We start from the raw sequence: 24736 nt of genomic DNA, 5'->3' as shown, positions 1-24736 counted from the left end.
TTCACCATGGCAAAATATAATAATTTCTAAATACCTGAAAATTCCTTTCACTATTCCTCTAAAAGATGCATCTTCAATAGTGCATGATTTTGCATTTATATTTAAATAAAAGCAGGAGTTCAGGCTAAGCATTTAAGATGCCCACATTCCACGCTGGAGTGTTTGAGTGCAATTCCCAGCTCCAGCTCCAGACTCTCTGTACTAATGCAAACCCTGGTAGGCAGTGAAGCCAACTAAAGCAATTGAGTTCCTGCCACCCACATGAGAGATCTGGTTAGAGTTCCTGGATCATGGTGTCGTGCCAGCCAAACCCCAGGCACTGTGGGCAAATGGGGTGTGAAACAGAACATGGCCACTTGCTTTCTATGTTTCTCTCTAAATAGATAAATAAATAATGAGCTCTTCACTAGGACTGAAATAAATATATAGATCAATCTGAGAAACAGAACAATACCAGATCTCCCTCTCATTCAGTACAAGTTTGATTTCTAATACCATAGATTTGGGTTTGTTTTTACTTAAAACTCTGTGAAATTTTGCTTTGTGGGAACAGTACCATGGCACAGTACACTCAGCCTCCACCCGTGATACCAGCATCATATATGGCCTGGGTGTGTGGTTCAGCTGCTCCACATCCAATCTGGCTCCTTGCAATGGCCTGGGAAAGCAGCAGGGATGGCTCCAAGTCCCTGGGCCCTGACACCCACATGGTGATCGGGAAGAAGCTCTTGGCTCCTGCCTTCAAGTCAGCCCAGTTTCAGCCATTGTAGCCATTTGGGAAGCGAACCATTAGATAGAAGACCTCGCTCTCTCTCTCTAACTCTCTATCTCTCCTCTCTGTATATTTCAAATAAAAATAAATCTTTTTTAAAACTTAACATATATTTTAGTGTATAGTATTGCACATACAAATAAGTTATAATAAATTATAAATTAAAATTTTTATCATAACAAAATATTCCTCATATTTAGCAACATTTTTGCATAAAATTCTACTTTCTGTGAAGTTGTGTAGTTTTGACAGATTACTTTTGGCTAGTGCTTGCAAAGTATATTTTGAACATCACTTCCATTTTCAATATCCATATATTTTCTATATCCTTATGAGACTTCAAACATAGCTTATATGCAGTATATAGCTGGATTCTGCATTTTTATCCAACTTGATAGAATTTTCATTATAACATTTAGTATACTTGCATTTAATTTACTAATAGATTTGTAATTAAAAGTGCTATTTCACTATTACTATTTTCCCCAATCTACTGTTTATTTCTTTCCCTTTCTTGTCTATAATTGGTTATTATTCTGTATTTTTCATTAGTGTGAAAATGATACAGTATGTCACTACCATTTTAAAATAAACTCAATTACAATATACCTCTGACTCATTTAGTTCTAACCCACATTGCATGCCACTTCTTATCAATGTAATTTAAAACAATAAAACTCTACCCTGTCCTAACATGCCTGTTACTATCAACATATATTTTGAGCCCCATAATATATTATTTTGGTTGCAGTCATCATTAATTTCCATTTCTCTACACATTCACCCTCTTCACATTTTTTCATTCCTTCATCTGTTTTCAGTCTTCTGAGATCATTCTCCTTTGACTTAAAGTGAGGGCAGCTGGTGATATTTCTCAGTGTTCATGTATTTGAAATGTCATCTGTTTTGCCTTATATCTGAAGAATATTTCACTGGACACAAAATTTAAGCCTTTAAACCTGCACTGTTTTTTCCTTCAGCACTTTGAAGACACTGATCCAATGTTTTATAGTATCCATGGCTTTTGTTGAGAATTTATAAATCTTATTGGAGCTACTGCAAAACTGGTTACTTTTTTTTTCTCCCACTTTCAGGATTTTTGTTGCTTTTGGAAGTTATTCTGAGATGCCTAGTTGTGATCTGCTTTGCACTTATCTTTCCTTAGTTTGCAGCACATTGTAAATCTATGATTCGGATTGTGTCAACAGCTTGGAGAAAAGTATCAGCCATTACCTTCAAATATTTTATTTGCCCCCCTACTCTTATTCCTCTCCTTCTGGAACTCTAACTTTACATATCCACTGAGTCTCTCTGTAGTGGTATTCTATTTTCTGCATACTGTCATATTTCTGCATGTTATTATACATATTTTCTCCTATCTTCAACTACTTCTCACCGTGTGTCTAATAATGCTGTTAAATATATTCAATGAGCTCTGAATTCCATGAACTGTTTTTTTCAGTTCTACATTTTTGTTATGCTTTTCATTTTCATGACTCTAGTTATCTGCCCAAAGCCTCATTTACTTTTTCTATTTTACACATAATGATTTATTTAAGTCAGGGTATGAGAACTCCTGTGGCTCTATTACCATGATTTATTACTTCTATTGGTTTCACTTACATGATCTTCTCATCTGTGATCTTGTCTCCTGCATTCCTATTTATTTTTGTGTGCAAGAAGGACATATATAAAACCTAAAAATTATTTAAAGCCTAGCATGTATGTTATTTCCACAAGAGAAGGTAACTTTTGCTTTAACACTAGCTTGCTAAAGTTATTAACAATCCTGGATGCACTGATTGTTCTGATTAAGGATTAGAATAACTCTAAACCACTTTATTTTATAACTAGACCACTGTATTTTAGATTCACCTTTTTACTTCTATGGGGTAGCCTTTCAGATCTCAACCCACAGCTATGGGGTTTAGTGGTCAATCACCCTGCTTACTGGACAGGCAGTTAAAACGGTTGCTCCATTAGTCCCATCCTAGGAATATGTCAAGAGCTTTCCTTAGCTTCTCAACCTCGCAGCCACATCTACTGAAACAGCAGATTCCCCTGCAGAAAAGAATCCTCAAATGGCCAGCTCACCTTTTCAGTTTGCTTCTTCTCCAGGATGGTGTCCCCATAGTCTTCTCTGAGATGTGTTAGCCCTCTGACACTCTCAAACAGATGACTGTTATATTTGATCCAGCTTTTCTAGTTGTTGTCAGTGGAAGGGTTAGTCCAAATTGCCTAATCCACCATCAGAAGTGCACCTCTCAATTTTTCTCATCTGTAAAACGAGGATAATAATGACAACTTCCTCAAAGATATTATTTTAAAAAATCAGAGTGCCTATTACACATTAAGTGTCAAAGTTTCGGCTGTCACTTTGAGCTCCCTAATACTAATCCAAAGTCAGTCTCAATTAGTAGATATCATAAGGGTTTTGCCTGCCTGTTATTCATTCTCCTCTAATATCTCCTCTAAAATTTCTTCAAAAAATAAATAAATTCTAAATTACTGAATACAATCTTGGTATGGTTGTCAATCAAGGTGACATACTTTCCCTTGTCCAAGAATGGGCAGCTAACTCAAACTAGGGAGACTAAACCTCTCCTGGTAACATGAACCTGAAGCACAAAGCAACAATGCGAATCCATATAAACCTAAGGTGGTGCATTAAATAGGCCACCCATTAGTCTCTAACCATCCAGCACTAACTCAATTTCTGCCTTTTGTGAAAACTAACTACTTATCTTTTCCAAGAGCTCTCTAATGGCCTTTTTTTTTTTTAATTTTTATTGGAAAGGCAGATATACAGAGAGGAGATACAGAGAGGAAGATCTTCCGTCCAATGATTCACTCCCCAAATGAGCGCAACGGCCGATGCTATGCCGGTCCGAAGCCAGGAGCCTCTTCCAGGTCTCCCACACGGGTGCAGGGTCCCAAAGCTTTGGGCCGTCCTCGACTGCCTTACCGGGCCACAAGCAAGGAGCTGGAAGGGAAGCGGGGCGGCCGGGATTAGAACCGGCGCCTATATGGGATCCCGGGCGTGCAAGGCGAGGACCTTAACCACTGCAGCACCGCGCCAGGCCCTCTAATGGCCTTTAAATAAATTTATTTTCTGCTTAAGTTAACCAGGGTCTATAATACCCTAACTGATATGATTCAATAGAGAACTAACTCACTTTCAAGGGTTTTCCTTTTTTGGTGTGGGGGAGGTTTGTGTTGGGGTGGGGAGCAAGGCAGAAAGGTGCCCAGCTCTTATCATTTAACCATGTATTTTGAATGGGCGGAGAGGGAAGGGGACGAAGAGTCTTGACATTATGCTTGCTTTCTTCTATTACAATTAAGAAATCAGTATTGTGTAGCTTCTCCCTGTGCTGGTTCTTGATGGACTCTCAACCTCACTCCTCCTTCCCATGCTCTCATTTGCATTCCAGGAGCTAGATGTCTATAGACTGGATTTCTCACATTCCTTTGACAGCTGGTTTTCAATTAGGTTCAGCCACTGGTAAGCACTGGTGAGAACTAGATGGCACGAGAAGACAAACCATTTTATATTCTTGTTTCTGTTTCTGGTTTCTACAGAGGTAGCATCAGACTTCCAGGAAACTCAATGGAAGATTGCTCATGGGCTCTGAGTCCAGATTACTATATGCAGATGCTAGCAACTGCAATAGCGGTGCAGCTCTGGCAAGGGTAGCAGTGGGTGGCTGCAGGATCAAACACCCTGTGAAGTCAATTCAGTCTCATCAACGGGATGATAGGCTTTCTGGATCAAGCGCAGGCTCTTGGCTTCCTGCACAGCATCCACAGCTCCAAGCACAGAAGCAGTGCTCCAACACCAGAATTACAGCACTCAAAGATCTTCTTAACATCATTTCCCTCAGTCCCAGAAGTATGTGCCAATTGTTTCCTACACTAGTTGGTCTCTGCTAAATTAACCATTCACTTTAGGCTTCTCTGTAAATCTGCCTTTCCAATAAAAACAAATAAATCTTTTTTAAAAAAAAAAAAAAGAACTAAACTGCTGTTTGAGCCAGAAACCTGTTACTGCTCTGTCCCACACTCTAAAACACTCTAGCACCACTGCCCCTCACACACAACATCATTCACTCAGCCTCAAACTGCCATTGCATTATGTTTAAAATAAAACCAAACTCCTTCCCATATCACCTAAATCCCTTCTGAATCTGGACATTACCTACTGGCCCATCCTCCATTTATCCATTCAAGACATACATAAGGAAAATAACCACTGGTCACAGAATGATTCAATCCTATCACACACACACACACACACACACACACACACACACACACACTCCCTTTCAGTTCTTAGATCAGACCCTCCTACACACCTTAACACTCCTCACATACTTTCTTGTCCTTTGTTCTTCTTTCACAGAAGCCAAAGTAAACGACAATAACCTCTTCCCTAAGCAAACAGCAGGTGGCCAAATGAACTAGTGCCCATGCAAAACACAAGAGGACTCACTGATGCAACAGGTAATACATGAATAAAGAAGGATTACTTGTGACTCAATCACTGAATCTCAACCTCTAGGCTAAAAAGTAAAATCATCTCCAATGTCCTCTCTCTCTGACACACGTACCCTCCTCATTCTTGATCACATTAAAATTATTAATTTCAGTTTATATTAATGATTCATTTTTAAAATATTTTAATGTGAGTCCAAAATTTCCTGTCATCATACCTCTTCATTGCTTTTATTGGTCTCTTGGAACTCGTGAAACAAAGTTTATTTCATTCCTTCACTAATTCATTGCTGAGCATGTATTGTGTTGGGCACTTTAAAAAGCTCACAGAAGAAAGAGCACACTACAGCCCATGCAATTTCTGCCTTCTGCCTCCACATAAACATAAGTTATCCAGAAATAACTTCAACTGTAAAAATCTCTCTGCTTAAGGTCATAATCTTATTATTGGTCATTTGGAAATTTAGGGTTATTGAATTACTATTTGCAATTTGGAAAAATGTAATTTATCACTTGTTTAATGTGCTAGAAATTGAAGAGGAGAAAAAGGAGTGGGTTAAAGAGAAAATGCCAAAAGTACGCAGTGAAAATACCAACAGATTAACCTAAGATCAGGTCCACACATCCCAGCTTTTTCATCATCAATTTTAGGCAGAGAAACAGGGACTCAAGATCACCAGTAACACTATCTTAGGGTCACAAGAATTACAAAAATCCCATTTTACACAACTAGCAATTACAGGGAGTTTTTCTTCCTATTTTATGAAGGCTTCAATAGAGAAGCTATAATTTCAGATGATTTGTAAATTGAGCTATCACCCTATTCCATATAAACCCAATGGAAAAAAAATTCCTAAAATTTAATTATAATATCAACCTAATGCCCTTTCACATTTCTCTTAAGTAGCTACACTCTTACTCAATCTTAATATTTGTGTCTGAAAGGAATCCTCTAATGTCAACCAAATTCAGTTGAGGCACAATTTATTAAAAAGCCAATGCAGGCCTAGCACGATAGCTCAATTGGTTGATCCTCCCCCTTCAGGTGCCAGGATCCCATATGGGTGCCAGTTCATGTCCCAGCTGCTCCACTTTCCATCCAGTTCCCTGCCTGTGGCCTGGGAAAGCAGCAGAGGATGGCCCAGGACCTTGGGAACCTGCACCCGGTTGGAAGACCTAGGGGAGGTTCCTGGATTTCGGCTTGGATCAGCTAAGCTCCAGCCACTGTGGATGCCTGGGGAGTGAGCCAGTGGACTGAAAATCTTTCTTTCTGCATCTCCTCTCTGTATTGCCTTTCCAATAAAAACAGGTAAATCTTAAACAATAATAATCATGAACTAATGCACCAGGCTTTTGGTTTAATGGTCAAGACACAGCTAGGAGTGTCCACATCTCATCCAAATGCTAGGGTTTGCATCTCAGCTCCACTCTCGAGTCCAGCTCCTTGCTAGTGCACACACCGGGAGGCAGGTGGGTGGAGATGGTCCCTATCTCACACAAGGAAATCTGGATGGATTTTCTGGCTCCTAGCTTCAGCCTGGCCAACTCTTTACCATTGTGAGCATTTGATGAGCAAATCAACAGATGAGAGATCTCTGTCTCGTCCCCCCCACCCATGCTCACACAATAAAACGTTTTTGCAAAAAAGAAAAAAAGTCTATACAACAGATTGAAGGAAAAATACTTTACTCACATATTAATGGTTTTTCTTTAGGAAGAAACTGTTCATTCCAAAGATGAAAAACACCTTGATAGTTTGATAAACTACCTCAGAGCTGAAGCAAACTATTGATAACATGATATATATAAAAATTGAAAAAAAAAGAGTGGACAGGAAATAGAGGATGGAAACAAGAACAAGTAGAAAGAGCTAACAACACGAATACTCAAAATGAGTTTCTTTTTATAAGAATGAAAAAACCCTCAATTCAAGTTTAAATTACCCACCGTATGACAATCTCCTCATCATTACCACCAATTCCCCAGAGAAAGTCCATGAAAGTGAAAGCCCAATATGAGTAAAATTTTAGAATCCAGGCAACAGGGCTATTTCACAATTGGCTGGATACTAAAACAGGCTTGATGGCAAAATACACAAAGAAAATGAATAATAGAATCTTGAACATTTTTGTTTTAATTGCAGTTAAAATTTTCTGCAAGTATTAAAAACCAGAATTGAAGAAAACCTGCTTAACTGAATATGTACAGCATGTGACAGGCACTGAGGTACATGTCATAAAAACTCACGGAAAAACAGCATTGATGAGTACAATATCACAGCAAGTAAAAACACATTTACAATAAACTGCCAAGCAAAACTATAGAGGTCAGTGTTGCTGCACCTGTAAAACAGTCATCCCATAAGGGTCCCAGTTCAACACCTGGCTGCTCCACCTCATATCCAGCTCCCTGATAATGGCCTGGGGAAAGTAGTGGAAGATGGCCGAATTCTTCAGGTACCTGACACGCATGTGGGAGACTCAGACTAAGTTGCAGGTTCCTGACTTGGGACTGGCCCAGCACTGACCACTGCAGCCATCTGGGGAGTGAATCCGGGATGGAAGGCAACTCTCTCTGTGTTTCTCCTTCTCTGTTTAACTGCAACTTTCAAAATTAAAAAAACAAATCTTTACAAACAAAAGGACTAAAACCATCATATACTATAGTTCCACCTATGTAAAACATATAGTAATGAAGCATGTAGTTAAAAATGGAAGAGGTAAAAATACATACTATGGAGTGGAGAAGACCACAAATAATCCTTTAATTTTACAAAATGTCTATTGTTATTAAGTTTAACAGTAAAAACTGGTCTAAAATAAATACCCATCATTAGAAATCTAAGGAAAAGCTTCTGAAACATCACGATACATCAGAACTTGAGATGATCAGAAGCAAACACAAATCAAACTGGAAAAAGTGGTGAACATCCCTGAAATTTGCATTGCTCAAACTACATGTTGAATCCATAACCACACTCATATTTGGGTAAACTGCAGAACTTAAAAATACAGTTTTAAATTATTTTTAAATAGTTCTGGAGAAATTTTATAAATACAATGGCTAGGTTAGTAAAACAAGTGTAGAGTAAAATTGAGGTTCTGATTAACTATTTTCAATACGTTTAGGGGGAATCTTTTCAATTAGAGAAAAAAAAACAGTAAGAAGGTTTCTAGCCTCAAGAATACAATTTGCTGTTACCAGCAACGTCAGGAACCCTTTGTGAGGGAAATTTTCAAGGACAGATCCCCGGATGAGTTTCACCTGAGTCCTTCTTACTTCCTCTCACGCCAGTCTCATGTTCCAATCATCAAGACTGACCTTCATTGAAGCAAATTAATCCAACTTCATGTGGGGTGGAGAACACAACAAAGCAGCAGAAAAGGCAGTCTAAGAAATACAGTGCTATTTTTTCCTACTTACCCTGATTGCATGCCTTTTATGCACCAGTTACCTTATATTTCCACCTCCCACAACCGTATAAGATAGGCATTATTGTCCTCAATAAAATGTATAGATATGGAGACAAAGGCCAAGAGACTTCTGACTTCTTCAAGGTCACAAACTGGTAACTGGCAGACGAGGAAATGACCAAAGTTGCCCAACACCAAACCCTTCCCCTTCTGCTGTTTATACATAACACACAGTTTTGACTCCAGAATCCTGAGAAACATAGGAGTCCAAGGAAAAAAAGAAGAAAACCAATATCTAAAGTCATAAAGATGAAGCTACTTCCATCAAGCTGTATTAGCTGATTGGATGTAAAATACAAAATTCCTCTATGCTCTGACCAGATAAAAACAGGATTTATAAGAGAACTCTTTTTCTGGAACTGCTGTCTTACATTGTCGCAGAGTCAGTTCTGTTGGATTGAGAAAGAAGTAGAAGACAGGAAGCAAAGCCTTGCAAACCTGTCCTGAGGTCAGAGTTCAGAATGTAAGCCAGAAAACAAGAGTTCTTAATTGAGGAATTAAACACTGCCTATGTTAATAGTCTGGAAGAAGGTGCAGGAAAGAGAATCAGGACTGAGTTAACTCAAAAGCAGCAGGCCTAAACAGGAATCATCCAGGCATCAGAGAAATGAATTAAAATGGCAGGGTGAGAGCCGGGACAAAACTGAGAAATGTGAATTGGAAGAAGTGGGAAAGAGAGGAGAGTGTTTGAAAACACTGGAAACACTGAAACATATGGTAGCTTGTGAGACAGTTTGAGCCACGGCATGATTATATAAATTTCTGCTGCAAAATCTGGTGGCAGATTGGAAGCATGTGTTCCCAAACAATTCCATACAACTTCCTATTGAATCTGAAGAAAATGCAAAATATGAGACTTGCAGGTTACAATGCTATCAGAATTTCTTCCAAAGGTGACTTTAATGTAATAAATAATAGTAGCACTAGTTCAATCTGAAATATTTCAGGCTACACTATATACATGATGTTATGAATTTGCCAAATGGTTTACTCCACATGTATTCTCCTTACCAAGGGCACTGCATTCCTTGTCCAATGATCCAGAAATCGTAAAATATTATAGTAGCTAACAAGCAAGTTTATGTGAAAGCAAACAGTGTAAGTTGAAGCTGGGAAGGTAAGCCAGAGAACACTGAGGGACCTTTTATGCCAGAGTAAGGAATTGGGGTTTCATTAAAGGTAACAAAGTCTAAGTAGAACTTTAAGCCAGGGAACTAATAACTTAGAAATGATTTTTAAGAAGATATTCTGCAGTAATACAAAAGACAAACCCAGAAGAGCGATCCAAAGTCCCAGAATACAGGGTAGCGGCAGTATCAGTAGAGATACAGTGGTAAGAATTCTCACACAGTGGCATTTGTTGATACCAGTCTCTTGTTTCAAAACTTTGCACTGCAGATGAAACATGCCTATGAAACAAAATTTCTTAGTGCGTCATACAAGCATAGATGGTTCTAAATATTCACCATGTGAGACATTAAGACTACCAAGTAAGTCTGAATCAAAATATAAACTTACATAAAATATATATTTCCTTTTTCCAAATAAACTTCAGACATACATAAATATGTGCTTAGCACATAACAGGAGTTGCAGCACCAACTTCTATATAGTAAATGTAATAATTTACAAACTTCTGTTGAGTTTTGGAAGGTGCTGATTTAATCTCTTTAATAGGGTCTTGACATTTACAACTTTCCCCAACTTCTTTGATAGAATGACAGACACTGATACGTGTCCGACACCCCCACACGCCATCACTTCTATAACAACTAGTGAGGCTGCTGGCGAGCCATGGTCACACAAGCACCCAGATTCTAGTGTGCACTGCAGCCTGTTAACGTTGCCTCCATCAACAACATGGTCCTGGAGACTACCAGGCATGGCCAAGTGAAGTCACACCAGTCATGCTACTAGGTCCCATTACCTACTTCCATGGACTGCACAAGACAACATCGTTAGGCAATTTATTCTCTTGATAATGTTCCAATCTGCATGAAAGTGATTCAACATTTCAAAACCTAGTAACTCTATACTGGTATGTATCATGGAGTACCAGTCTACACACATGAGGACTCTGCAATTGATGCTCCTTCATTCCGTTTCCCCTCTTCCATGCATCTATTAATACAGGATCACCAGACATTATTCCCTGTACCCCCAAAAAGAGGAACATTATATTCTTTCAGAATTTTCATTTTTCCACATGCTTAAAATTTTCTTCCCCTTCTCCACACATTGAATGAAGTATGATTTTCATACAACACCAGTTTTAGAGGGGTCCGGGCCTTGGGGTTGGGGGCGGCTTGCAGCTCCCCACAGTGGGTTGCCTATGGGGATGCCCCTGCCAGGCCGGATCCAAAGCTGGGGACTCAGGTCAAAGCCACTGCCGAAACGCAGTGACTGACTGAGTCCTTGGCTTTCTCCAGGCCCAAGAGAGATCTTCCCTCAGGGTGAGTACACCATGAGGGAAATGGGAAAATGGGAACTGGATTAAAGTCAATCCCAGTTTTAATGTTACCTTTGGTTAAAAAAAAAAAAAAACCTTCCTTAAATGTTCCATATCCAGGTACTTAATAGGTCCAACACTGTAGCAAAAAAAAAAAAAAAATTGATCAAGCATTTGAAATACCTATTTACACAAGTCTTTCTCATCAGACTATGAGCACGTCAAGGGCAGAGACTGTGTCCTATTCTTCCACTTCCCAAATTAGTAGTGGCTGGTATGTCGCAGGCATTCAACACCCATTCATTACAGAGAAAAATGAATAAATGCCTAAGCCAAAAACAATCATCACAGGTGATTTTCTCCACTGTATGTTCCATGGGGAAGTCTTGAATGTGTACAAGAGGGAGATCTATTTTCTAACATTCTTTTGGAAGCAGCACTTCTCCTTGACCTTCCCGATGGATCATCTTGGCTTGTCTAATTATTGCTTTTGTTACAACTGGGTTGTTAGTGACATTCGCTGTTTTATATGTACTTTTAAATCTGTACCTTTAACTTCATCCTTGTTTTTTACAGCTTTTCCAACAAATATGGTATGGATAGTTACATTTATCCCCAGAAGTATTCCAAATTAGATGTCCCTAAATAAAATCATGTGAAATTTTTTGTTGCCATTCTTTCATCTTTTCTTCTTCCTTTATTCATCTTTTCTTTCTAATTAACATTTGATGCTAATAGCAAGAGAGTCACTCATGACAGATTTTCATAATGGATTATTTTAATTTCACAAATTAAAAAATAATTCAATATAATTTAACTAAATGAACTCAGTTAAGAAAGCACAGAGAATTAACCAAAATAGCATCATTATTAATGCTTTTTGAAACATGCTCAGTCAAGCATCAGTGAATTTTTCAAAGTTTTAATTATTGAAGTAAATTTTTCAATTACAATTTAAACAGTAAGTTTCTCAGATTTGGGTTGTTGTACCCTGATACTTCTCCTCCTCAAGTTAAATATCATACATGCATGAAAAAGTTATCACAATGCAATGCAACCAAGCATACCTTCACTCAAAACAAGGTTTTAGCCGCCAGGGCCATGGCACAGCAAGCTAAACCTCCACAAGTGGCACCAGCGTCCTGTGTGGGAACTGGCTAGTGTCCACTGCTCCACTTCCCATCCAGCTCCCTGCCTGTGGCCTGGGAAAGCAAAGGACAGCCCAAAGCCTTGGGATCCTATACCTGCGTGGGAGACCCGGAGGAGACTCCTAGCTCCTGGCTTTGGATCAGGTCAGCTCGGGCTATTGTGGCAGCTTGGGGAGTGAATCATTGGATGAAAGATCTTCCTCTCTGTCTCTCCTCCTCTCTGCATATCTGACTTTGCAATAAAAATAAATAAATCTTTTTTAATGACTTAAAAAGTAACCATTTACAAAGACATACCAAAAACAACTAAAGCATTCAACATGACAAATTGAATTTTTGAAAGAAATCATAGAAACTTTGCATAAATTTTCAATGACAAGAAAATAGAAAAGTTCTACAGTTTTTCCTGAAGACTTCCTCTCAATTTCAAGCATTATAATATTTTACACCCAGAAAAGCTCTTAATGTAAAATTTTGCCTATAGATATAAATTCAACATGAAACAATGTTATCAAAATGTTGCATTTAATTAATAGCAAGTTGTTACAAAGCCAGCTACTGTTGGCTTTTTACAAAAAATTGAATCAGAATATTGTCCATTGTTCCATGCCTCAGGTATGTTTTTATTCAAAGAAAAAATTTTTAAAGTTTATGGATTTGGAAGTAACATTGAAATTGTGATTCTGACTCTGGTCATTTCTTGAAAAGCAGCTGCTGATTGCAAAAACTGTTTTAACTGACAGTTTGGAATATATGAATAGTTAAATAGTTCCATGAATCACATGAAAATATGTTAATAAGTATCATAGATTCGAAGCAATAGTTCAGTTTCAAAACAATGACCAGCCATTCATGCAAGTTTTTTTCTAGTATATTTTATTTGAAACATTTCAAAATAGCAAAATTGTCAAAACTCAGTTAAACAATACTCTTTTTGCTTCTAACCTTCATAAAATATTTCCCGCTACAAATGCTTATTCTTAGCTTCTCTATTTTACACAAATGACTGAGCTCATTGTCTAGTCTGAGCTCACTGACCCAGAAGTTAAAATCACCATCAGTGTCTGTTAATGCTATTGTTAAGTAAAATTCCTACAAACTACAAAGCAACTCGGACAAAATTTTAAAGGGGGAAACTATAAATAATTATTCTGTATGTTTTCAAAGTTTCTAATGTCAATTCTATCAATCTTGTGGTAGTGTTTTCAATACATATTTCCAGAGCCTTCCAGACATGCACTTCTCTGCCCGAGTTAGGTATGCTCCTGTAACTGCTTTAGGCCTACAGAATGTGAGCAGGAGTTGTGCACGTATTTCTGAGCAGAGACTCTAACAGACAACCTGTCCTTTACCACGATGTCCCTTCTTAGTTGTTCAGTGTTCTACACCAGCCTGTATTCCAGAACAAAGATGACACGGGGACCTCAGTTGACCCAGAAAAACTAGTAACATAAGGACTAAATAGTCTATGCTATTTTAAAATGCTATATTTGAAGGTAGAAAATATAGATTCAAACCCATTCTTCTTTGACCTGCTTTTTGTTAGTGCATCTGGACTCCCTCCACCCTTTCTGTGCCAGTGAAATCAATAACACACTAAGCCAGTAGAGGGAGCCATTGAGACATTTTAAAAAGAAAGGGCTTCCTTTCCTGGTGCTGGGCTTTCTGTGGTCTTGGGCTATAGGGTCAGGCTGCCAGGACCTCATGGACCTCCTGCGCACCCAGCCTCCTGGCCTAGCTCACCAGCACCAAGGGGAATCTTCCCACAAAGTCTCAGGGCCATCCCGGCATGCAGTTTCTCCACAAGCCTCCCTGACTTCCCAGTGGGTGAGTTTCCTAAACAGGCAACAGGCTTCTGAGTAAGTCCCATCACCGCCCCCAAGGAGGAGTTCCTGCTTGCCTGCCCCAGGCTGAGACAACTAAATGAGCTGTAACTGTACCCTCCAAGAGAGGATGAAGGTTAGTCTCACACAGGAGAGAAAGAGCTTCTCCAAGTCCCTAGAGTTTTCCATGAGTATTTTAGCCTCAAGCTTTGGAGAGATGGCTGCTTGCTGCTATAGGTTAACAGTCCTTTATATGATGGTCAAAAGTTCAAGAAAAATGGAATTAAAAGATAAATTTACTTTGGTTCAAAACTATATACAGTGTGAAAAAACAGAAGAAGCTAGAAGGTTCCAAGCCTAAAGAAGATGTAAATGGTAATTACTTGATTTTATCAATATATACTGTATACATGCGTTAAAATAGTGTACCCCATAAAAATGTTCAATTATTATATGTTAATTAAAAATCATGGGCCCAGTGTGTTGGCTCAGTGTGAATGCTTGCCTTGCACACCCCAGGATCCCATATGAGTGCCATTTCACATCCCGGCTGCTCCGTGCATGTGGACGGGGAAAGCAGTAGAGGATGGCCCGAGGCCTTGGGACCCTGCACCCACATGGGAGATGTAAGGAGTGACCCAGCAGACGGAATTTCTTTGTCTCTCTGAAAATCTGATCTACCTTTCCAATAAAAAAAAAAAAAAATTGCAGCAATAGGGCATTTAACCTAATGGTTATCTGACTGCCAATTCCGGCCCCTGACTGCAGTCTCCTGCCAATGCAGACTCTGAAGGAAGCAGAGGATGGTTGCAGTGAATGAGTCCCAGCCACTGTGTTCCAGCTGCTGGCTCCTGGCCTGGCCAGCCCCAGCCAGGGCGTACACTTCTGCCATGAACCACAGGATAGGAGTGAGCTCTCTGTCTCCCCTGCCTGTCAAACAAATAAAAACTAGAAAATTATTCACTACTTTTTAAATTTTCATTAAAACATTTTTTTTGCAATCCATGCATATGAAGGAACTTCCAAAAATTCACAGAAAATACATATTACGAAAAAGCTACACACAGGTTTCAAGTATTTCTGTACCAAAATAAACTTAGCTTGTTTCATGTATATATTTTTTTTTTCAAAGAAGGAATGCTATATTCCATGACTGGCTCAGGCCCCAAACGCCCGCAACAGCCAGTGTGGGGTCAAGTCGGAGGAGCCCAGAACTCCATCCGGGCCTCCCACCCGGGTAGTGGGGACTCAAGTTCTCAGCCCATCAACTGTTTCTCCCCCAGGGCTGCAGCAAGCTGGATGTGAGATAGAGCTGCCAAGACTTAATCAGGCACTCCAAGATGGGATGCGGCCTTCCAAAATAGTGACTTATCAGCACTTGCCCCTAAAAAACCTTTTAATTTCACTCTTCCATGAACTCTGAAGTATCCTCATATTATTAAACTGTCCTGCTCTAATTGCTATTGCTCCCATCTCCTGACTGTATTCTCCTAATGTATCTTTTATTTTTAAGATTTTTTTTTTTTTTGTATTGGAAAAGAAGATTTACAAAGAAGAGACAGCAAGAGAGAAACCTTCCATCTGCTGGTTCACTCCCCAGATGACTGCAGTGGCCAGGGCTGGACCAATCCGAAGTCAGGAGCTTCATCTGTGCCTCCCACAGAAAACTGAAAGGGCTCCACTAGTACTCACCAGACATTTTATCCTATTTTTCTTAATTGGCACAAGAATATTACAGATGCGATTAAAATGAGAAACTCTTAAAGCTGAGTGGGCCCAGTCTAACCACAGGAATCGTGAAAAGAGGAAAAAATTGTCCCAGCTGTAGGCAGAGAGATGCGATGACAGAAAAGTCAAGGAGCGGACCACGAGAAGGCCTGAACAGCTCAGTGCTCATTCCGAAATGCAGGCGTCTGTGCGTGAAGCGCCAGGGAGTGCCTCTGGGAGGAGAGCAAGGTCCTCAGCACAGTCAACAACAAAGGGACATCGTCGTCCTGCAAGCCAAAGGAACTCCATTCGCTCAACAACCCAAAGAAGCAATGTTCGCTTAGAGCTTCCGGAAGGCCGTGCAACCCTGGCTGCTCCTGGAGTTCAGCCCGGTGCAGGGGGCGTGGCAAAATGTGACCTCTAAAACCGGAAGGTAGTAAACTGGTTGTTTTAAGCCACTAGATTTGTTACAGAAGCGATAGAGGATGAACCCAAAGGTCTCATCTTAGTAGAGATGGTGAGGTAAAAACCTGGGAATTCACATAAGTATTTGTTAGTGAACTGATATTCTCTATAGTTATCAGCTCTCTCCTCTCCTAATTTATTTATTTAACAAACACATACTTGTTATGTGTGAGGCACTTCCGGAAGGGCTTCACAAATGTAAACTCGGTAATTCTCAAAAGGCGCAATTTACTCAGGGACCCAGAGTGGACTTCGCAATCCACAGACTGAAGTACCACAATTATACTGTTTTCCCACAAGAATAAGTGCAAGCGTAATGAAAGTGAATAGGTTTTAGAGTCACAAAGCTCTCAGTCCGAATCATTGTTCTTCTATTTATAAGATTTGTGATCCGGATCCTAGCACATGAACGCTGAACAAATGTCAGCTCCCTCATGCGATTCCTACTACAAGTATGCAGACACATTGACATTGGGAAGAAACCCAATGTGAGAAAGGCTCAAGATAAAAACTGAATAATAGCCTCGTGCTACTGAACTGACACTTCTCTTGCTTCTGGTTCCATGGGTTCCTTCAGTGCCCTTCAGCTGTAACAATCTACCTTACCACAACAAGACTCCCTGGCCAAGTACCCCAAGTTCTCACTGAAGTGCTGAAGTGTAACCATCTGAACTTTAGTAGAAAACCTAAAGAAAAATGTTTAAATAAACTTAACATATGCTCAGGTTTTGAAAATTTTCTTTGGCTGTGGTAACCTTGACTACAGATTACCTCCAATGAAACAGCTTACGACACACACTAGCTGGTTTATTTCTTTGGCTCAGCCTTGTTACTTTATCTTGCTGTTATTAACAAAACTGGAGAGTTGAGCTTAACACAATGGCTCACTGGCTAAATCTTTGCCTTGCATGCACCAGGACCCCATATGAGCGCCAGTTTGTCTCCCAGCTGCTCCACTTCCCATCTAGCTCCTTGCTTGTGGCCTGGGAAAGCAGCTGAGGATAGCCCCCAAAGCCTTGGAACCCTGCACCCACACGGGATACCCTGAGGAAGCTCCTGGCTTCAGATCAGCTTAGCTCCAGCTGTTGCAGCCACTTGGGAAGTGAACCAGCACACAAGGAGAGCATTCTCTCTTTCTCTCTGTTAACCTGTCTTTCCAATAAAAATACATTTTTTTTTAAATTTTCAGCATGATTACTGCCCATCTACAAATAATCTTCATTCTGAATCTTATAAAAATGTCATTCCATCACCTTGTACACGAAGCACTGAGCCTGGTCTTAATCATTCTATCTGTGACTTTAAGGTTGCATACACACTAGCACTCTTTATGTTTTCTCTTATTTTACATTTGTTTTCCTTTTGAAGCACAACCACAAGATGCTCCAATTCCACACATTTCTCTCTGGAATTTCATCTAGTCTTCTACATCAGCAATATCATCAGCATTATTGCTAAGGAATTATGTTGGCAGTGGTATCTAAAACGCTAACAATTGCTCTTTTAAACTAAAAAATTATTTCATATAAAAAAAAAAACAAAAAACTGCATCCACCAAACAGCGGTTACTCTTACAACTTCGAATACACAATACTTAAATGAAGCATCAATGAAAATTACATGTATTAAATATATTTTGTTCTCACTGATTTTATTCGTTGCCTAATACTTGACTGTTGGATAAATACTATGCATCATAACCAGTAACTCAACTCTCATGGGCAAGAAAATTAGCAGTGAAACATCCTGAAAATGTGAGCACCAAATACCAGGTCATAATTTCTTCAATAATTAGCAGCCCTCCCTTCTTTAATCTATAAATGTTGGCTATTACGCATTAATGTATTAACAACCATGAAAGAGGCATACAGTAAGAATTACAGAAGCAGGGCCTGAAATGATACCTCAATGGCTAAATCCCTGCTTGGACGTGCTAGCATCCCATACGCAAGCTGGTTTGCGTCCGTCCCAACTGCTCAACTTCTCAACCAGCTCCCTGCAATGTTATCACTCAGATACAATGGGTGAGGACAGACATCCAGAGAATTTAATAAGAACTTACAGTTATTAATTAGTAAAATAAGGCTTCCATTATAAATTCATCTTATATCATCATATTGTCTCCATATTTCTTTTTCCACCACGTAGTGTACTTTTTTACCAAAATGAGTTGTCAACAGGAAGATATTATTTAACAACCTTTATTTACCTAAAGCATAGAATCTCTATGAAAAATGCACTGGCACTTTGTCATAAAATGTCAATCAATTTTTTTAGAATGCATTTTGAATTCTTGAAAACTATAAGTTTTAATCTTTTGGCAAAGGCAATGGTAATTTAAATGTACAAGAATACTTTTTGCTTATTGCAACATTGATCAACATGCTAGGTGCAAAGAAAATACAGAACACTTTTTAAGGATATTATAATCGTGAAAGCCATTCTAGGTAGATCACAAATTGAAAAATCATGAAACAAAGGTATAATAAATTCCAAGATAAGTTTTAATCCAACAAATTTTTAAAAAGCATAAATAAAGATCTAAAATCACACAGAACTTCCACATTAAAACTAACAGGAAATGAAACATAGTTATCTATCAAGCAATGTAAAAGGCTCTAGCTCACTAATAAGAAAAGTACAAATTAAGTTTACAGCAGAATAATTTCTCTGAACTATTGACAAAGAATAGCCCACACTGAGTCAGCAAGGGTGTGAGAACGAGTCAATTTTGGCAATATTTACTAGGATGTACCATGCAGTGACAATCTGATCAACTGATTTTATTTCCAGATATTTATCCCAGAACTATGTTTATATGTGTAGGAAATGGTACAAGAACAAAGATATTTTCACAATATTATTCCTAATGGCAAGATGATTAGAAAGATCTTAAGTAGACATAATTAAGGAAATTACTCTTTCACATACAGTGTCTCTGGAAGAGTCGCTGCCTCTGGGTGGAGGAAATAAGCAGCCACAAAATCTTGCACCATCTGCAGGCTATATATGTTGAACGAAGAATTTTACGAACTGACTTTGGAACCCACTTTGAAAATTGAATTGTTTTAAAAAATTGGAACTAATCATCTGTGTGAATAATAAGCCAGTTGGTACCTTGATTTTGTTTTGTTTTGTTTTATCTTTATCTGGGGAGATAAATTATCCCTTTAACATTGACAGAAAATCTAAACTGACAATGAAAAGATAAAATACACATCTAAAAACACATGTGCTACAAAAACAGTTTACCCAAAGGACTACAATATGCACATGGTTCAAACTCAACAGATAACTATTGAATTTACTTTTCTATTGTTGTAGTGGATTCACTTTCCTCAAACTTTTTCACAGTACCATACCAAAACAAAATCAATCAATTGATAATAACCAAAAAGTTCATGGAAACAAGAAATAAAATATAATTTGGGTCCTGGGCCAGGCGCATTAGCCTAGTGGCTAAAGTTCTCACCTTGCATGTGCTGGGATCCCATGTGGGAGCCAGTTCTAAGCCCAGTGGCCCTGCTTCCCATCCAGCCCTCTGCTTATGGCCTGAGAAACCAGACAAGGACAGCCCAAAGCCTTGGAACCCTGCACCCACATGGGAAACCTGCAGGAGGCTTCTGGCTCCTAACTTCCGATCAGCTCAGTTCTGGCCTTTGCGGCCACTTGGGGAGTGAATCAACAGACAGAAGATCTTCCTCTCTATCTCTCCTCTTCTCTGCATATCTGACTTCCCAATAAAAATAAATCTTGTATATAAATATAATATATATAAAACCATATATATATAGTTGCAAAGGCTGAAATTCATGAATAGTTTCTTTTACACATTCGCCATGATCTTTTCCAAAGACCCTATGAATTGATTGATTTCAGTGTTGGGAAAGTTGGGTAGGGGATACCAAAATAAATGTTTACATTAACTTTTGCATGGACTGTTGAAGTATCTTCACAGAACTTTTAATTTAGTATGTTTTTCTTTCAACAAATAATCCTTTGTTTTCCTACACAAGTGGTAAACTATCCAATTATCACCGCAGTTCAAATCATCATCATATATTATGAACAAGCATTTAAGGATGTTCAGAACAAACACCAAAGAAGGGGAAATTACAAGTCTTGCCCTCAATAAGTTCACAGTCTTGAAAGACTTAATAAAAGGACATGACAGATCTTACTGACACACTAAATAACGCATCAAAACTGCTACCAGAATTCACATCACTATTTTTAAAAACAAATTTCTGAATAGGAACCTAACAAGGTGTAAAAATGTTTCTAAAACTATAGGATCTCAGTCACATGTAAAATCTGTGATTTGATGCTGACACAAGACTTTCTCTGTGGATGCTCAATAGGGCTTTGAAGAAATTCCTGACAACTAAATAGAGGTCACTTCCCAGGCCGGGAGCTGCCAAGGCCATAGTTCATTCCAGGGGTCATGTCTGCTCTCATTCCTCACCGCTCATTAAAATATCTCAGGCTATCAATCTCTTAATATATACATGTTTATTTACAAAGTATATATGTCTCATTATTGTCGGTCCATGTATTAAATATTAATGAAACTTTCAATACATCTTTTTCAAATAAAAATAGGAATGTAACTGTAAGTTCCAATATTTTTCCTATATTCCTCTGTAAGATGTGATGGCCTGGTATATGACCATTTCATTTTCTATAAATACTTAATATGAAGTTTAAAACTCATAAATCATGTAAAAACATTTACCTCCCGGTTTTAACCTTTTCATACATTCAACTTAATTTTTAACAAAGTTGTTAAAAGCAAATAGGTTTTGAGTTTGTTTTTTCCTCTCTGCCCGTGGCCTTCTCTCAGAGTTGATATTAACATGTAATTAAATGGACAACACTAAACAAAGAGTTAGATAGTCATGACCAGAGGAACAAGCCCTAGAGGTGTATGATTAAGAGTAATCATTGGAGAATACTACTATCACTAAATACCCATTACTAATATATACCTAACTTGTCAATTTCTTCAAAATGATTTCTCTCATTACAATAATCCTATTATACAGTCTGTTTGTCTTTATTTTCCTTGTCTACTCTTATTTTACTATGTAAACATTCTAAAGGACATCTCAAACTAAAATTTCAAACATTATGCTTTAATCTCCAAGTCACTTTTGGCTAAGGAATGTAAAAATTCTGAAGCCATGTAGGCCATTTTGAGAAGAAGCTCCTTTCCAAGACCCAGTAAAAAAATGCAACTAATTAAAATAAACCTGAAAATGTATTTTTCAGTGGCTATAATTTCATAGATTATATTTGTTCCCCCTTAAGCTATGCAAATAGAAAGGCACAGCCATTATATGCACTCTCATGAGTATGTACTTTACGTACAGATGTAATGTACACGCACATGGCTGCCTGAAAAACCCTTTTACAACATTTTTCCTAATAAAACATATTGTGCATTTTGAGCAAACCTAATTCAAAATCCAAAAGCCCAATTAAATTTTGTTTATTAAAATTACAAACACTCTTAGCTATAGTGAAGCGGCTAATAAACACCATCATTTACCATACTATTTTTAAAGACATATTTTACATTTAAATAGATGCGTAGAAGTTATGAACAATGAATCCTATTCTAGTATGAATTTGGAAACACATTTCGCACTTACAGTAAAAATTATGAATTCATATATTTAAATATCAAAAGCCTGGCATTGGTAACATACACAGTAAAGTTGGGACACATGAAGAATATACTGAAAAAGCTTTTTAAAAATAATACTTTATCATTCATTAACTGAAGTAAGCTACTTAATTTTTTTCTTTTTTTCATTTCACAAGCCTATAGTACATTATCTTCCCAACAAGTGCTCAAACTCAGAAATCAGGTTTGGAGAAGTCATTCTTAATTCCAGTTGCTATGTCAGAAATAGATGTGTTCCCTCAGCCCTTCAACAATTTGTGATTAAATAATAACTTTCTGTAAAGTATGACTATTTCATATGTTTGGTACTTAAGTTGGAGGTTTTCACTAAAATATGAAAACATTTGAGAAAACTATTTCTTTATACGTGCATTTAAGAACACCGGCTTCTACAACCTGTTTTCCTAAGTTATGCGAGTAAAGGTCAGGGCTTTAGCTGCTCTATGGAAAGCTCCACAGTGTGTTAACTAACTGGAGAATGCGGGGAAAGTTTACTTGATGACATGCATAAGACTAACTTGCAAGTTAATGTCTTCGAGAGTAACACCTCAAAACAGAAAACTGAACCGGAAAAGTGTAAAAAGGTCACACGCCTTCTGCACAATCCCTTTCACGCAGTAACTCAGGAATCAGATAACCTGTAGAAAGGCACCTCTTGGCGGCCCGTGGAGAGCAGCAGACCGAGGCTCCCGAGAAGCCCGTCTGGACAGTTCCCTGGTGCTGAAGTTACACGGCCACCCGACGCCCGAGTGCTACACTCACTGCCTCCCGCCCCGGCAGAATCCCGGCAGCCTCTCGGCAGAACTTCACGAGGTAAGCCAGCGTCCCAAATCGCAGTCAGGGCAGAAACTAGAGCCTCGTCAGGATTGAACAGATCTACTAGTTACAAACAGGAAGAGCGGCAGAGTGCAGGGTGTCAGCACTCGCCGAGGGGGAGGGGCTGGAAGATGGCGGCGGCCGCACACCCACCCGAGACGCGCGGCTCAGCTCAGGCCCCTGGCCCGCGCCGCCGCCCTCCCGCCCGCGGCGACCGTGGGCTGACCGGCCGTTCCTCGCGCTGGCGAGCGGAGCCTCCGCCCTGCGGAGGAGCCCGGCCAGAGGTCCCCGCATCCCCCAGCCGGCGCGCCCTCGCTCGGGTCCGGCCAGGGAGCACCTGTGCACGGCCATATTGGATTCCTTGCCCCAGTCACTGCCTCGGTGCGGGGGCGGTGGGAAAGGAGAAGCGACGCGCCGAGCCTGGGCTTCAGCCTCCGCGGAGCCGGGCCCCGGAGCCCAAGTATCCGGAGGGGATGGTCCGGAAGGGCACCCGGGAGTACCACACCACCCAAAGGCTCTCCGCCCTCACCTCAGCCGGCCTCGGCAGGCGCGCGCGCGCACACACACAGACACACACACACACCGCGCGCTAAACACCCCGAAAGCAGCCCCGGCGGCCCGCAGCCCTCGTGGCCCGGACGCCGCCGGCGGGAGGGAGGGCGGCGATCCGGGACGCGCAGGCGGCCGCAGGGTAGCGGCCGAGGGGGCGGAGGGCAGGGAGGGAGGCGGGAAGATGGAGCCGGGTCCTTACTTGAGCACGGACTGCTCCTTCTCCTCTTCTTTCTTCTGCCGATCCATGACAGCGAGGATGATTTTCCTCTCCTCCTCAGTGAGGTGGCTGAGGTCGGGCATCTCGGGCTGCGGCGGCGGTTGCGAACCCGCCTGGGTGGGAGCCGGGCGGCCCCGGGGCCCGACAGGAGCCGACATGTTTGGTGGAGCCGCACCACCCTAGGGAAGCAGGGAGGCAACTCCACTGGCAGCGGCGGCACCTGCACGGGCGGCTGGGGCAGCCTCCGGCGCTGGGACAAATACATACAAATCAATGGCCTTCAATCCGAGGCCACAGCCCCCCTCCCCCAAGAAAGAAAGAGCAGGGGGGAGGGGAGGGCGAGCGCCGACTCGAGGGGGAGGCGGGTGGGGGGGCGGGCACCGAGGAGTGCGCTCCGGGAAAATGTTTCTTCTTCCCGGGGGCGAAGGGCTGGCAAGTGAGCGGTTCAGGGGAAGAGGCGAGCCGGAGGCCGGGACGCGGAGTGCGCGAGCGTGGAGGGAGGGAGGGTGGTGGAGTAAGGTGGCGGGGACAGCTCAGGGTGGGGTGACTGGAGAGAGCCGGCGGGAGGGCGGCGCGCGGCCCGGGGCGCTCGTGTACCCAGCCGGGGCGTGGGCGGGGGACGCGCGCCGCCTCGCAGGAGAAAGGAGTGCCTGCGAAGCGGGGCCCCCGGGGGAGACCGAGGAGCCGGCTCGCCGCGCCGGGAGGCGGCGTCCCGCGGGCCCGAGGGGCGCGGAGGCGGCGGGAGCGGCCGGGGGAGCGTGAGGAAGCAAAGGCGATTTCCCAGAGAAAGCAGCTCAGCCGTCCCGCCGGCTGGCGCGTCACGGGGCTCCCGCGCGCCGCGGAGGGAAGACCCCCCTACACACATATATATACACACACACACACAAACACACAACCCCCGACTCCGGGCTAGACTGCAGAAGCGAAAGAAAGCGGAGCAGGAAGGACAGAGGCTGGAAGCGGAGAGTGTCAGGGCCAGCCAGGGCCGCTCGGTTGCCAACGCCCGGATCCTAGCGAGCTCCGCCGGCGTAGCAGGGTCGGGCGCGGACCCCCTCCTCAGGACGCGCGCGCCAGGGGGCCCCTCAGACGCCACCGCTGCCCCCTTGGGTCGGTGGAGTCGCCGCGGAAGGCCAG

At 41.0% G+C, this 24736-nt stretch overlaps 1 protein-coding gene across 4 annotated transcripts in view; it reads right to left on the bottom strand.

Annotated features, from left to right (window-relative positions):
- LOC121151335 (regulating synaptic membrane exocytosis protein 2-like) overlaps nucleotides 1–24056 on the bottom strand; it is a 351958-nt gene extending 327902 nt beyond the window's left edge. For 2 of the 4 annotated variants that reach the window (XM_040972683.1, XM_040972685.1), the window contains exon 1: nucleotides 23585–24056. In XM_040972683.1, coding sequence (XP_040828617.1) covers nucleotides 23585–23760 — 176 coding nt within the window. In that variant the 5' untranslated portion in view covers nucleotides 23761–24056. The remainder of the gene's footprint in view (nucleotides 1–23584) is intronic. The other 2 variants (XM_040972681.1, XM_040972684.1) reach the window with 1 other exon arrangement.
- Between the last annotated feature and the right edge of the window lie 680 nt (nucleotides 24057–24736).

This window comes from Ochotona curzoniae, unplaced genomic scaffold (genome assembly GCF_017591425.1).
Source record: "Ochotona curzoniae isolate NIBS_2020 unplaced genomic scaffold, NIBS_Ocur_1.0 contig_2318, whole genome shotgun sequence".
Classification (NCBI taxonomy): domain Eukaryota; kingdom Metazoa; phylum Chordata; class Mammalia; order Lagomorpha; family Ochotonidae; genus Ochotona; species Ochotona curzoniae.
This window is presented reverse-complemented; position numbering and strand designations above follow the sequence as displayed.